Source organism: Castor canadensis, chromosome 4, assembly GCF_047511655.1.
Source record: "Castor canadensis chromosome 4, mCasCan1.hap1v2, whole genome shotgun sequence".
Taxonomy (NCBI): Eukaryota; Metazoa; Chordata; class Mammalia; order Rodentia; family Castoridae; genus Castor; species Castor canadensis.
In genome coordinates this window covers 113,217,128-113,234,057 of record NC_133389.1, presented here as the reverse complement: position 1 = coordinate 113,234,057, position 16,930 = coordinate 113,217,128, and the positions used below count along the sequence as shown (strand labels likewise).

Here is a 16,930-nt window from a genome sequence, read left to right as displayed (position 1 = left end):
GGTCCGAACATGACCTCTATTGAGTCATGGCTCTTGCCAAAAGTCTCTGACATCTGCAGCATTCACATACTACAAATAACACATCTCCTTTATGCCTCCCTAACCAGGCAGCTTCAGTCAATTTCTGGCATAATAACAAGTGACTGTGTTGATGTCTAGGATGGACACCACTGTGTTCTTTTTTCTTAATTCTATATAGCTTGTTTTAATTTTCATTCTATAAACACACATGAATATGTAAATAATTCATTTTTTGGCTTAAGGAGGTAAATACTTCACAAGCCTTTCAAAGGGAGTATATATACTAATAAGCCAATATATTTTTTTGTGAGTATTAGTGCATTAACATAGAAATACATAAAGATGGGCAGTCCATTTCAAAGTTTAAGATTAGAGGTAAAGTGTATTTTACTTTAGTATGTAAATTTTCTACCTTATTTGGAGTGCAAGGAGATATTAATGTTATATTTCAAATATTTTATCTTATGAGAAATCTGATTTCCCTTAGATATTAGATGCATGATGGTTTGGTACGTTCCCAAATGTTACTGAATTATTTCTGACAAAACTTCTAATTCTCATTTCATAGTGGAACTCAATGGGGAAAGGTATTAATTTCAAAGAAATGCTGTTAAAATGTGAAATTAAATATCTCAAGCGTGAAAAATAGCACAGTAAATATGAAATAAACATCTAGGTATCCACCATCTAGCTTTGTGCCTTGTTTCTGATTTCTCTAAAAAAAAAAACAGAGCTAGAATACATTCCTTGGTCCCATTTTCTCTTCTCCTCCTTCACAGAGGTAAGTACTTTCCTGAATCTATTTTTATCATTCTAATTAGAAATTTTAACTTTACTGTGTGTGCATATATCCAAAAGTAATTGATAGTCTCAATCTACATATTAAAAAACTTTATACAAACAGTGTTGTGCTGCAGTTATCTGCAAATATTTCTCAAGATTTATCTGTGCTGTTATATGTAGCTCTAAAACACTTATTTACTCATGTGTGGTTTCTCTATGTGAGGGTACTGCAATTTATTTAACCATTCTGTCAATGAATACTTAAGTGTTTTCTCTGAATTCTCTAGTATAAATAACACTACCATTAACTCATTCTCTTGTGGGATGGTTCCTCTACCTCAGCCTCATGTACTCTGGGATGTAGCTGCTGGCCCTATCATCCAGAGATCTTTCCTACCCATGCTCAGTGTTCCCAACGTGACCTCCTTTGAGTCATGGCACTTGCAACATTTCCCTAACAACCACAGAACCACTTGTGATCCTCCCCAGGCTGAGTGCTTCTCGCAGACAGGGCCTGAGCTTTATTTACTTTTATTATTTCAGGGGCCCAGCAAAGTGAGTGGGAAGCAAACAGGCCCTCAGACACTGGATGAACTATGGAAGATGGCCAATTCATTAAGTATATTTTATTTTCATACTAAAGGAGAGCTAGTCTATTTAAAACAAGTAGATTTACTATGGAATACATAATAAAAATTGATATATTCAGTCCTCCATGAACAAGACATCTGTTAGCTGATACTTATGCATTAGTAAGTACAATAACTGATATGAACAGAGCACTGCAAATGCCTTCTGAATCATTAATTTATATACAGCCTTCTTCAGAGTTGCGAGCAATCTATCTATATCATGTTTATATCAGGCATTGATTATTTATCTATCTATCTATATCATTTTTATATCAGGCATTGATTATTTATCTATCTATACCTATCTATATATATCTCATCACCTATCACCTAGAGCCTCCAACTCCTTCACAATGACACTATAAGAGAACACAGTCTAGTATGTTTTTGATATTTCCTCTAGGAAAAGATCACTCTATACCTACCTGTAACAAGCTCCCTTACTTCTGCATCAATAGATTTTCTTAACAATCGCAACAAGGCAGGTATCCCACCAACATTCTTCATTGCTATTTTATTCTCATCTGTAGATTTGCCAAAAACAAGGTTTCGGAGGGCACCACAAGCATTCTTCTGAACTTCCAAAACTCTGTGGTCCAAAAGGTCAACCAGGTGCTTGATTCCCCCTAGCCTATATACCTAGGATGAAAAATATTAGGTACCAGGCCTAAGTGACATGTGATTAATCAGTGATCACACAAAACTCTGTTATTGAGAGAGTAACAGTGTTACTGGATATCTCCACAACACTTCAGAAGGTTACTTTTTATTTTAAATAACACATCTTTTAAAAATTTGTAGGACATTCTTTAAGATGATAATCTCATGGATTAAAAAGAGATGGGGCCTGGAGGTGGATTAATGTCCCCATGTAAGCAGTGTAGTCCTTCACCAAACCTCTGGACACACACTGGGATTGATACTTTTACTCTAGGAGTACAATGAGAAAATATGCACATACAAAATATGCAGGGTCAGAGACTACACAGGAAGGAATTTTTGACTAAGATCACTAAGTTTCTAGAATTGTTTTTCTAGATTACTCTCCTAACATTTCCTTTTAATTGTTAATTCATTAGTAATTTACTTGTATGTTTCTGGGCTTTATTCAGGACATCCACCCTTATGTCAACAGCTGGTATGCTGTTTTGCATATCAATGATAAAAAACACTACTTGTATATGACATTGCAGGAGGGCAAAGTCCTAAAACGGTAAAATAATCTGTATGCTATAGAACACTAACCAATAACCAACAGCTTGATATTTCTAAAATTATATAAAAACTTATCTTGACCAGAATATCATGAAATATATTAGCTTCCTAATTTGGTGAATGCTATATTTTTTTACCTATTAATTTTTTTTCTTTTGAAAATATTTTTTAAAATGCAGGTTAAATTGATTTTTTTGCTTCATGTTTTGTAAAAAGGTAATGAAGTGGATGCATGATTTGACAAAGCTGAAAGCTCTCTAGGAAATATCATCTGAGTTTTTCCTGAGAGATACGAAACACATAGTTAAAAAGTAAGAGTAAATGGAATAAAAATATCCCTTCAAAAAGGCATCTAGTAATTTTAAAAATCTTTTTCTTTCACGGTTCTGGGGACTGAATCCAGGACCTGCTTCACAGATGCATACTCTACCACCACACTATATCCCCAGCCCTGGGGAATTAAATAGTAATCATGTGGCTGTTAAGTGTCAAGCACATATTCCAGGCATTGGGTCTGGTACCTCCATCTTCACTTTGTTGTCACCGAAGCACAAGTGCTGCAGGTAGGCTGCCGCATTTGCTTGAACAGATGGGAACTGGTGCTGCAGCATATGAATGACTTCAGGCAACTCAGGATCACGCCAGGCAAACTCCCTACATGAGACAGACAAGACTTCAGAAAGGATACGCTGAATGACACATTTGTAATAGGAGGGAAAAGCTCAACTGAGACAAAAACTGGAAGTCTCAAAAATCTTAAAATAAAATATAAATAATTCTTCCCCCAGATGAACATACACAGAGGCCAAGATGCTTATGATCTAAGAAATCATGACGCATCAATGCACAGAAAGGGATTCAGGGGAATAAAGGGAATTCTTAATATGGGCAACTTTTCCACTCCAGTGTTCCTCCTCCTGATTCTAATTTTATGCCTTTCTACCCATGAAGAAATTTGCAGGTATGAGGCACAGGTGAGCAAGTGTATGTTAGCTAAGTGAGACGTCATGCCCAAGAGGAAGGGTCTGGTGGGGAAGAACAGAGCTGGTGCCAGCCTACTAATCACAAATACTGCAGGCACAGTGATTCTGAGGAAATTTAACATTTATTGTTGTTCTTGACTGTAAGACAGAAACAAAGACAATTAAAAGAAAAATATTTTATCATTAAGACCATATCCAGAGGAAACCACCATTGACATTTTCTAGTTTTTTCTATATATTCATGCACGCAAAGGTGCCCATGTGTGGACACAGAATATTTTTTCAGTAAACTGGATTATTATTTAATAGCACTTAATATGTTAGGAGTACCTATTCTGTGTCAGGTATTACCCAAGCATTTATGTATATTAATTCATTTATTCTTACAGCAACCTCCTAGATTGCAAGTTAAGGCTGAAAGGCTAACTGGTCACACAGCTAGTGAACAGTACAGCAACATCTGGACACAGGCACTCTGCCTTCAACCACTATGGTGTACTATTTTTTTGCCTTGGACTGGAGTTGTGGCTCAAGCTGTAGAGTGTCTGCTTTTCATGTGCGAAGTCCTGAGTTCAGACCCCAATACCACCAAAACAAAACAAAACAAAACAAAAACTTCCTTCTAATGAATACACAATCATACTATGTATAGATTCCTTTATATTTTGATTTTTTTTTTTTCAAGTAACATCCTCCTTGAGGAGGGAAGTACCTAAGGAAACTCACACACACCTGGCTTTCTACATAGGGGCACTTTCTAGACCATTATGCAGGAGGTTCAGCCCAGGTACAAAACGGACTTGATGAGCTGGGGGCGGGGGCCGGACCCTGGAGTTTGGTAGTGCTAAAGTAGTTAGAATGCACAGGGCAGGGTTCTAAAGAGGAAGGAGCTAGCAAAATTAATTCTACATGTCTATGTGAGAATTATTCAGAGGTCCTTAGTTGAGCACAGGCTTTGCACAAAGACAGGTCTTATGGAGAGTGTTTGCTGTGAGACTGTGAGCTAAATGCACACTAGATGATGCTAGACTCCCAGCCTTGTTAGAGTGCAGACCCTGTAAGCACCTCAGGAATTTAGTTAAAACTTCACAAAGACCACGTTTGAGAAGCAAGGACTATGCCACACAACAAGAATCTGAAACAGACAAAGAAAACCAATGTTGACAGGATCAAAAAGATCTCCAGTAATTTAATTACCTGCCACAGGAAAACTCAGCACTCAAACAACAATTCACAACAGCTAGCATATAATCTAAACTTACTAGAGAGGCGAATAAACAGGTACATAAGAATTACGAAGATATGCTTAAAAATAAAAGTAATCAGGGACAACCCAGATGTTGGAATTATCAGAAAAGGAATTTAAAATTATTATTATAAATGTGCTCAAAGACTTAAAGAAAAAGATGTATACAAGCAGTGAATAGATGGAAAATCTCATCAGAAACATGGAAACTATGAAAAAAGGATTATGGTATTTGGAACAAAAAAATCACTGGATAGGCTTAATAGCAGATTGGAGGCTGCAGAAGAAAGGACAGTACATTTGAAGGCAGATTGATTAAAAAAAAAAAAATCCAGTGAGAAGAATACCCAAAAATTAAAAAAAAAAAGAAAATAGAGGTTAAGTAATTTGTGAACTAATAAAAGTGATATACTAGGTGTAACTGTAGTTCCAGAAGAAAAGAGAATTTTGGGCAGAAAAAAATTTGAAGAAATAATGGCTGAAAATTACCTAATTTTGGTAACAAACATCAACCTACATACCAAGACTCAGTGAACCCCAAACAGATCAAATGCAAAGAGAACTGTACTTAAGCTCACAAGAATAAAATTGCAGAAACCTAAAGAGAAAAGACCTTACATAATGAGAAAGGCACAATGTCCAATTGCTCATTAAAACAACAGAGGTCTGAAGATGCAGAACAGCATTTTTTAAAAGTACTGACAGAAAAAAAAATCCAATTTTGTAAATCCTGAATTTTATATTGAGTAGAAATATCCTTTAAAAATGAGTAAAATATAAGTATTTATGGATAAACTAAAGTTGAGAGAATGCTTTGCAAGTAGACAAGCAACATAAGGAAGATTAAAGGAAATTCTTTTGGCTGAAGGAAAATGAGTTGAGATGGAAACTTGAACAAAGGAAAAAGAGAAATTTAAATAGTACATTTGGTGAATATAAAAAAAAACCCCTTATTTTCATATCTCTTTATGAGCTTAAAGGGTAACTGATCATAACACTACAGGTAAATAACACATATACATACTATGGGTTTTGATGATACCATTGAAGTTAGGGGGTGGTAAATGGAATTATTCTGTTGTCCATCACAGACTGGGCCCTGAACCGCAGAAGCACCAGGAACACACTTATTCTAAGTCACTGTTGCTTTGTGCAGGAAATACTTTTATTCTATTTAGAAAAATCATTTACACTACTAATAAATTTGGCTTCCAGTTTGAGAACTATAAAAAAATCCCCATAGGTTTCCTCTTATATCATAAACATCAATGACTCAGTCTTACAGAGAATTTTTCAGGCAAATTACCATGTAGCATTAATGGTTAAAAAAAAAAGATTTACAAATGAATAAAAACATTATTTAGAGTTGCTGTTTGCAAAACTGAAAAACAGTTGTCATGAGCTTTTGATTTTGGTTTGAATATTCAAACTTCAAATTCATCTGGATACCAGTTTCATCTAAAATAAAAGTGCCTATAATTGTAAGATAATCGTTTATTCATCAGATGAAATGCATTATCAGTAAAGTTTCACTTAATCAAAGCTAGCCATAACAGTTTTATGCATTAGATTATGAAATTATCATAGCATGAATAGCTGAAGTATATTATCACACAGGAAGAAATTCTTATACATGGTAAATCATGTTAGAGGTCAAAACTGAAGTCTTCAGGGGCATATATTAAACTCAAAACTCTAATCACACCTCACTGCCTTTGTAGGTAGCTATTGTTTTCTCTGCCGATTCAGGTAAGGTATAATCTAAAGTATCTGTAATTTAAAATTCTGTGGATTTCTGCATCTACTTGGGTGCATTAATCCTTTGTACTATGAAGATTATATAGAAGGTGTTATTAGACAAATTCTTTTTAAAAAAAATTCTTAAAATGAAAAAAGTGGCAAGTCAGGAATAGAAGAACCACGTATATGTATAAACCTTAAAGAATTTTAGGCGTAAAAGTGAATTGGTGAAATAGCTTTAGTGAAGCAGTGGGCCTCTATTCAACTCTAGTGTACCTTTAGTTACTTTGTTTTAATAACGAAAACTGCAGTCATTTCAGTTCACATACATTAAAATAAGTTGGTAGGTTGCTAAAAATAAATTGATAATTGTAACAACTTTCCAGTGAAACAATTATCTATGGGTGGAGAGTGAATGAAATCTTGCTAATATATACCTTAAAATAACACTAAAGCTGCTTAAAACTTAGTAATGATTTCTCTCTTTCATTAAAGATGAGGCCAGTTTTTAAAAATCCACCAAATACTAAATGACTCATGCTTACCTTAAAAAGTATTGTCTACATGGCCAAACAAAGTGAAAAAGAGGAAACATCCAATATTTGACAAACATATTTTGCTCATGAGATAATGAGAATTTCTTGTATGCTATTTTCTCCTAAATGGCAAAAAGTTTTGCAAAGGACCTGGTTAATAAAAACATTGATTTGAAATGTATCCAACACTGATGTTCTCTGGTTTAAAATAATAAATGAATTTTCTGAAACTTGTCCAAGAAGCCAGTCAGGATGTGGAAAAAAAGAGGTAAAATAATATTTCAGAAACTTTTGCTTAATTCTGACTAAAAAGACTATCCTAGTTAGTTGCCTAGGTAAAGTATTTAAACGATGAATTCTGCAGATATTCCCACAGCTCTGTGCATGCTCTTGAGTTATAATTAAGCATGGAAAGAAGCAATCTATCTTTAAAGAAAATGAAATTAGTCTCAATAACCTACACAGCTGGAACACAACTGGAAGTAGTGGAGATATGGAATTAGTGATATTACATGGACTGAACACTTAGAAAAGTCAGAATGGAGGAGCGGGTTAATTCCTGAGATACTGTAGCATTGCAGACTCCCAACTGGCACTTGCCTGGGGTCTTTCTGAATGCTGTCTATTGATGGGGATCTTGTGGTGCCATCATCAGCTGGTGCTGTGTGCTGAAGCCTATTGTAATTGCACTCTTGTACTCGGTATTGTATTGGCCTGTAGGGCTCCGCATAGGTAGCTGCTGTATTCAGAGCATAATTATTTCTTTGGTATGTAAGGTTACTTCGTTGGCTGGATGTCCTTTGTAGATTTCCAACACCTGCAAGAAAGTCAACATTTTGAAAAAGATAGTATTTCACCACAAGGTCACATTTTTAAAAGTCAAAACGTTTTTTTAAATTTTAAGGAGGATTACAGTTTTTGGTAATTATGTAAATTGTTTATTTATAGATTTTACAAACCTAGCACATTAGTGCTAAAAAAGGTACTTAAGTTTTTACTATAGGAACAATATTTTATTAGCAGGAAAGTGAAAATAAAGCTATAAATCTGCTATTAATAGGTCTTAATTGCTTACTCAGATTCAATTACTTAAAACTGCAAGGAAAATATAAGAAATGAATCTGAGAAATAAATGATAAGATTTAATAATCAGATATTTATTCAAATTTATAAATAACTGAAACCATCAAACTTTTTAATACTTAGTGTACACAGGTCACTTGCTTTGATATACACTTTATTTCTAGAGGTATGAATATTGATTATATTGGAAAATCTACTTCTCAAAAAGGAAAACTGATACCCCAAATTATTCCATAGCTACTGTCATAATTTATTGTGTGAAGTTATATACAAAGTTACTGTCCACTATATTTAACATATCTGCCCCATTTATTGCAGCATGTATTGCTCCAGTGATTATATAAAGATTCTTCCTGAAAGTAAGATTATTGTTTGAGTGTGGTGGTGCATGCTTATAATCCCAGCCCTCAGGAGACAAGACAGAAATGGCAGGTTCAAAGCCAGCATGGAATACAGAGTGACCTCGAGGTCAGCTTGAGTTGCATATTATTAACATTACCTATTTCTTTAATCTTATTAAAGAACTTCCTATTTACAGAACACAAGAACAAGTGAGTATTTCTTCACTAACACCTATTAAAAATTGGTTCATTCTATGAGAAAGAAAATCCTTCCATAGAGCAAAATGTCAATTTACAGTAAAGAACCCATATAAATACAGTCTTCTGGTGTTCAGGAAGCTACAGCTCCTCAAGGTGCGTGTGAGGAGTTTCATTACTACCTGGAGTTCTTTTGTGGTGGGCATATTAATACATCTTAATTTTTTTTAAGAAGAAAGAAGCTGCCTCTTGTGACTCCCTGAGGCAGTCCTGCAGCACAGTCTGGCAGCTTGCACCATCATGGACTACAGCTTTGGATTTGTCAGTGTAGAAAAATGTGAGGGTAGGGGTACAAGAGTGTGTTATGATTCCTCAGCAACCTTTTATGATTGCTTTTACTGCATTCTGTCCTGGTTTGAATCCATCACAAGAGATATTTATTTCACATTCTACATTTAAGTATTCAGAGGAAATACAACTTCTAAAAAGGAAGTAGTCTAATATATGTAGGCCCTATATATGCTAAAGCAAAGATAACCAAGTCAGTCATGCATGGATTGTCTAAATATTTGTTCCAGGCAAAAAAAAATTACAAAGAAATATTTCACCAAAGGCTTTCCTCTCTGTATCGGACATGCTTCTAACCTGAGTAGAATCAGATTTACAACCTTACAAATTTATTCCTAAATTAACAGCATAATTACTACATTCATTGATAAGATAAAAATATATTAAAGCATAAATAGGTACTAAATGAACTTCTGTTTTACTGTTTATTGATTTGCTGTCATAGTTGCTTATTTGACAACTAAATGGACAACACGATTTCTTTCTAATCCAATCTCAATAAAATCCTTCTATTTTGGGTCAATGGAATAAGGAAACCAGCTGCATGAAGCTGATGCCCACCTGAACCTGTGCGGTACAATGCTGTCTGAGATCCTTGGAGCTCCACGGTTCCATGGTTTGGGCTGCGGTACACTGGACTGTAATAGGTTCTCCCCTCATATATAGGAGTGATGTGCAAGTCAGGAGACACAGTTGAACGAAGGTCTTGACCAAGCTGACTGTGTTGACTAGCATAGGAACTCCGTAAACCTGGAAGAAGGAAAATGTTGTCATTAAGAATTGAGAAGATCCAACCAACAGGAGCAAGTGCTAAGTCTAAATCCAACAATGTCAGGTGTGAAAAGGACTTCATATGTTGCAAATTTAAAAAATAAAAGTTTTTCCTCACAGCAAGTGAAGAGTAAATTTTCTAATAAAAACTATTAAATGGTTTGATGCACTGAAATTCATTCCCTAATCATAAGCTATTTTATGATAGTGCCAAAATAGAGCAAGACTTGTTTTACTACCATATGACTGTCATTTAAAAAATTTACAAAATGCTGTGCTACATAACAATGTTTCAGTCAATGATGAATGTATATACCATTGTGCTCCCATGGCGCTGTATTGCTTAGTAACATGGCAGCCATTTTAGTTTGTATAAGTATATGCTATAATCCTTGCACAAAACCAAAAATAAACACATATTTCTGACAATGTATCCTGTCTGTAAGTGACCTATGATTATACCAACCGTGGTTCATGTCCCTCTTTTCCTGTCCTGTAGACCTGCCCTATAGTATCCCATACCACTATATTCCTATAGCTAAGGCAATGCTTATATAATATGCTTATTAAGAAAGGCTAATGCTTAAGAACTGTCTTGAAATAAGTCTATTAATTCACATATGCTTTTTTTTACAGGAAAATACTGGAAATTTTATACTACAAAAATTTAATATTATCAGTGTAGTAGTAACATTTATTATTATGAAATGCTATTTGCTATCATTGTATTTTTACTTTCTTAAAAAAAAAAAAAAAAAAAAACTGTTGTTTTGACTGGAATACATGTACCAGATTCTTGTTTACTTTCTTTCTAGTATAAAGGAAAAATACAAAGTTAGTAGTATGTTAACACTGGATCATTTAAAATATTTTGATTCAAATTACTAATGTTTACATATAGGACTCATGGTAAAAGGTAGATTTCAAACACAAACATTTTAATTTTTAAAGTGAATGTGTATTCTATATTATGTTAAAAAGTTTGTGAATGTCATTATTAGTAAGTAAAATCTGTCACTTGGTTAGATTATCAGCTAAGGTTACCTTCCAAATATAAGCAAGAGAAAGTACAAACACCTGAAGTCAGTCAGTATATATTTGTTTTACAAAAGGTTGCAAGAAATACGGTAACTAATTATAAAAAAATAGAATGCCTCCTATCTTCTTAGCTCAATTAATCAAATCACAACTAAAAGCAAATGGGCCTGAATATTATCGTTAATTACATGTTGTTTAGTGAGGAGTAGCAAGAAAGTTAAATACTTAAAGCTTCTAAAGTGAATGATTATTACTTACTTTGGATAGCAATGTGACATGGAAAAAAACTAAATGAACAAATGTGACTTTTAGTACTGGCTCCTTACTTGCTAAAAAGAAGACCACAGGTTCAAACAAGTTAATAATTGGGATATCATACGGCCAAGTTTTCTCATTTCAAACCGAGGAAACAGAGAGCCCAAAGGGAAATGTGACTCACTTCCATTAGAGAGATACTTCCTGGTAGGCTGGCCACAGTTCAATGTCCGATCATTATGCAACCCCACACTTGACACAGCCATCCATGCCTTAAGGATCTAAGACATGTGTTATGGGAAACCTTGAACTCCACAAACATCAGATTAAAGAGGGAAGTTAGCTTACAAGGGAAGAGCCTACAGAAGTTCATTCAATTCTGAAGCTCTAAAGATGACTTTTATGATTGCTGTAGTAAAATTCTACTTTGAGGATTCAGGTTCTTATTAACTGGCAGATTTCTCACTCTTTTTAGCAGAGCATAAACCATTTATTTGTGGAGCGAATGAGTATCTTGAACAAACTAGGTACTGTTATTGTTAATGGTGACTTGAAGTGGTCAGGCAAATATACTAGATTACCTAGTCCTCAGTAATCTGATTAATGCCAGCTGCTACTTTAATGTCAAACAGAGCCATAAACACTATATTCAGTGTGGGACTGAAGATCACTCATACATGGGCAGAGGCAAGCCAGGACTAGACCTCAAGTCAGCTGAGCTCTCGTTTTCACCAGCCGACAGTGACATAAAATAAGAACAAAGCATTTGGTGCAACTTTCAGAAGGCTATGTTCTCACACTGTAAGGATCTGGCTGTATTCTTCAGTGGAATCCATGTAATATGAAAGCTTTTGTGGACATTTACTCTGATTCCATGGGAAAGGCAACAAAACCACTTAAAATTATAAAAGGTAAATAGCAGATATTTACTTGCTATAGGATTATTAGAAAAATGAAGTTATTGTACATAACAGGCTGTAATGGTAGAAAACAAACGGTTTAGAATTGATATATAGTACTTTCTTGATATTAAATAATTTAAAATAATTCTGAGTAACAATGATTATTACTATTTTTGTATTGTGCTCATGTCTTTAAAAACACACATAAAGGCTCCTGTAGATTAGCATTTGAAAACTGAGATAGCCACTTTAGATTAAGCCAAATAAGTATGTGTATAAAGTCCATAGTAACTTGGTATCACTAAAACTGGGACATAAATAATTATGCTTCACAAAAGGGATTAGAAATAATTTTCCACAAGCCTTTCCACAGATTAATTTTTAATAACTTCTTTCTCCAAATAATGGAAAATACTGGCATTTCATAGTATTATTTACTCAACCAATAATTTCTGTTTACAATCCCAAACAAGTATTAGTTTACCTATTACATTGATATATTCTATATGTTTCAAAACTTTTATATTTAAAATATCAGAAATAAATACAAATTTATCTTTCAAACATTGATCCCTTCCTTAAAACTTTTTCTGACATGATATAATTATACTGAAATGAGTATTTTGGGGTACATATATTTTTCAGTGGTAGGAAGTAAGTTTATATATACATTGTATCATCACTTAAATTATGATCATCAAATATTCAAGTCCCTGAATTTATTACAAAATACTGTTTTAGGCATATTCATTAGTAAGCTATTAATCCCTTGAAATCAATAATGAGTACAAATAATGACAGGCACATCATCTTCTGAAGTTAGGATGAACGAAAGGAATTCACAAATTAGGATTACATTCAGAATAAATGGTCAGGTAGATGACAGGAAACAAAGCTTCCTAAGAACCTCTTGAAAAGCCTTTGCTTCTTTAGAAGACTACAGTCATTTTTAGAAAGACAATCAGTAAGAAGCTAGGTCTAAGTACATACAACATATATATATACATAAATAAAAATATAAATTTTACATAATTTTTTTTCTCTTCAAATATAAAGCCTAATCTCACCTACATGTCAGAAAACAGGATTTTTAATGACGAGCCCTCTTACTATTAAACATGGAGGTAGGAATTTATATGCTGACTTCCTTCCCTGGTTGTTTACATCATGATCATACAAGCTGGGATTTCTGCACCGCTATTCTACACATGCACAAGGGGGATACAGAAGTCCTCAGAACTACTTATCTTTTAAGGTTTCCTTGGGAGGCAGGATTTCATAAATGATTTCTACATGACTTTGCTGCATACTTCTCAAAGGCATTCCAGAAAATATCTATGCTAACCATACTTCTCTGATGATGGAATAAAATAGAGGTGGCTTCCCCAACAGGACTTTCTTTGAGCTCAAATTCGAGTTTAATATACAATCTTCATGAAAAACTGTTAAATTAGAAAAAAATCTCAAAATGGCTTTACATTTCCTAGAAGCCATAGGAAAAGATGCTAGTGTTAACAAATTAAAATATTAAAAAAATTTATAAAAACTCCAAAAACAAAATAAAAAAGACAACAAAATAGAAAAAAATACTTGCAGTAGTTTTTAAGGTGATATAAAAAAGCTTTCATAGATTGTAAAAACAACAAGAAATCTGAACCAGTGGCTGCAATAAAAGCTGAAATAACATGGCTGATAAGTATGGCATTTTCAGTCTTACTCTTATAACCCAATAAAGACCATTTAGAACAAGGTATAGCTTCTTATCTACCAGATTGGTAAGCATGGAAAACCTGGATGAAATGCTGTGCTACTGAAGGTGTAAGGAAATAGGTACACTCAAATTACAGTAAAAATACAAGTCTATATAACCTTCTCGGAGGGCAATTTGACAATATCTCAAGGTAAAAATATGCCCATATTTTGTCACAGCAATTCTACTACAAAAACTGGATCCCACAGCTAACATCGTACCTATGTAAAACCAGCCTAAATGCCCATTAGTAGGGCATTTAGTAGGTCTCAGACATATCAAGTGAAAAGATACACATATATGATAGAATCCTGTCAGTGCAGAAGAAAAAACACAATGTGCATGCACATTTATATATAATGCATATGCTTCTTTATCCTGAAAGACACTTAAACTGGTTGATAGGACCAGGTGTGGGTAAAGGAGGAGCTGGAGACTTTCACTTACATTTCATGTTTTACTGTCTAGTTTTAATTTTTACCTCTTTGTATAGACTACTTTAAAGTCAAATTTCATTTTACTAAAAAGAATGAAGTCTTTACAGTATGTCAGAAACCCTTCTGTGGAAAAACCTTGAGGGGGACAGCTGAAATATCATGGACCTGGTATGTCTTTCTGATTTAATCCAAATGACATTTAAAGGTAATTCAAAAGAACTTTGCATATTTTCCATTGGGATGCCAAAATCAAAGCAGCAGGGCAGAAGATTCATGCTCTAATCCATACCACTACTGCATTTCTAAGGAAAAATATATTTGAACAGATATTCTGATACTGCATTTTAACATAACTTATGGGTATATGTTGGGGTAGGCCTGGCAGGTAAAAAAAATCTTTCATCAAAAAAAAATCAATAGTTATGGCTGAGGATATAGCTCAGCGGTACAGCACATGCTTAGTATGCATAAGGCCCTAGGTTTGGAAACGAAAAAAAAAAAAAATCAATAAACAGTTGAGAATGCCAACTAATTCTCTTAAAATTAAATAACAAAGTCTTATAAAGCCTAATATTTTCAGAGGGAAGATATATCCATTTGCAAAACAGTTCTGTTGATATAGTGTATGTAACTTCACACATTAGAGCCTGAAAACCAAGGTAAACTGAAGTGAGCAGTGTAAATTTTCAGATAAAAACATGGGCTTCTCCCCCTCCCCCACTATCATTCTGTTCCAGGTACAGGTGGACAGAAGATTTGCTTCCTTTCACTTACTCACCTGTCAGGCTGTCTGGCCGCGGAGGAACCATCCTCTCATAAACGTCATACTGCTGCTGTCCAAATTGCTCCATGTCATGAACAGTCCTTTGCAGTGATGGTCCCAGATGCTGTGGTACGGCGGTCATCCCTGAGCGTTTGGGGGATGACGACCCCACCTGGCCTTGGGACGGGGAAGCTACTCGAGTCTGTACATCCGTCAGAGTCAGTGGGGACCCCACTCTGGTGGTGGTTTGGTATTGAGGGGTTGGTCCGTTGGGATTGGAGGTCTGTCGGGAGGTGACTGACCCAATCCGCCGCACAGCTATTGGGGAGGCAGGTCTCTGTGAGTATGGAGAGGCTGCCCGCTGAGCAGGTAATGTGGTAGAGGAGTATGCACTGGGGTTCAGAGGTCTGGAATCGGTCACTGATGGAGAGCCAAATCCACTACCCAGAGAAGTTCTCAGTGACCCCCTTGAAGGAGACACGCCTGTGCTGATAACATAAGAAGGAGACTGTGCTCTAGATGGAACTGAACTAACTCTTCTCATGGCCCGATTGGCTACTGATGGCTGATGAGAGGGGGGAGAAAAGAGAATGGGTTTATCCAGGGTTTTGTGACCATTGTCAATACAGAAAAAAAAAAAAAAAATGCACCAAAGCTCACTACAGAATGTGAACTACTATTTATTTTAGGCATCCAAGATTCTTTTCTGCATTATGCTTTAGAGCCAGCTCTTAATTTTTTCTCATTGTGCTTTTCTTCTACTTTTATTTTGGTGGTGGTGGTGGTGGTGGTGGGGTTAATCTGAATACTACAAATCACCCAGTACAATGAGGTCTGATAACATTTAATATTCTCTTTTCATGTCTTAACATTTTTTACCCTTTCCTATGCATTTTTCACACCACATAAAACGTTTTGTTCCAAGTATTACAAATAACTCATGAGTGAAGGGTCACCGGAGCAACACACTTACTTTATTCCCTGTGAGTCAAAGTTTGGCCAAGGTAATGCATTTTTGTAAAATAAAAAGAATTAAAAATATATCATATGAATAAATACTGGTCTAAATGTAGCTAAAGGGATATCTACATGTGGCTAGTCATTGCAGTTGACCTTATTAACAAAAGGAACATGTTCTTTCAATGTGGAGCAACTGAACAATATCCCCTGGATCCAGTAATCTCCCTGGGAATTTATTTCAAGGAACAGCTTGGTTGCACAGGTGCCCTAGTCAAATTTATTTGTTCCTTTATAAAGCTGAATACTTTCTTTTTACCTTCTCCTCTATGAGATCTTAGCTTTAGCTGGTAGATTTAAAGATATGCAATAAAGGCATCTCAAAATCTACTCTAGTAGGAGGGATGCTCTAAGTCTCTGTTGGATTCTTGGTCTAGCCAGCTGGAAAAAAACAAGAATAGAAAATAAACATCTCTGTCATGGATTATTCTATTATGAATCTAGAGACTCCTCTAAACACAATAGGTAATCAGATACCTTTCTTGATGCTGTGCGAAACTGAAGAAGAATGGTAGTTGAACTGAAGAAGAGGCTGAGGGGAACAGGAATGGGAAAAAGGAAAGCAGGCTGAGAAATGAAAATAAACATTAGGGTTCCTAATGAGAGGCCCAGGACTAGGTTGCTCTGTTAACTCTAGAGTGACTGCTAAACACCAGTTGCCATCAAGCCCCACCCACTTTTAGTTGTGGTGATAAAGAAGCAGGGATAAGATCAGGACTCTGTGCACCCTTAGCTGTCTTAAGAGGATGTGTGCTTTGACTCCAGGTGTCACAGGCAACTGGGCTGGCTGAAACATCTGGTTGGAGACCTCAAGTGGGCTCAAGTTCAACAATTTTGGGATGGTAATAGCTGTGGAGAGGAGATGTGGGGA

General features: G+C 35.2%; 1 protein-coding gene across 16 annotated transcripts in view; it reads right to left on the bottom strand.

Annotated features, from left to right (window-relative positions):
• Pkp4 (plakophilin 4) overlaps positions 1 to 16,930 on the bottom strand; it is a 243,636-nt gene that overhangs the window by 42,833 nt on the left and 183,873 nt on the right. For all 16 annotated transcript variants that reach the window (XM_074070844.1, XM_074070856.1, XM_020164449.2 and 13 more), the window contains 5 exons: positions 15,058 to 15,607; positions 9,688 to 9,876; positions 7,753 to 7,973; positions 3,173 to 3,301; positions 1,862 to 2,075 (listed from right to left, as the gene is read on the bottom strand). In XM_074070844.1, coding sequence (XP_073926945.1) covers positions 1,862 to 2,075; positions 3,173 to 3,301; positions 7,753 to 7,973; positions 9,688 to 9,876; positions 15,058 to 15,607 — 1,303 coding nt within the window. The remainder of the gene's footprint in view (positions 1 to 1,861; positions 2,076 to 3,172; positions 3,302 to 7,752; positions 7,974 to 9,687; positions 9,877 to 15,057; positions 15,608 to 16,930) is intronic.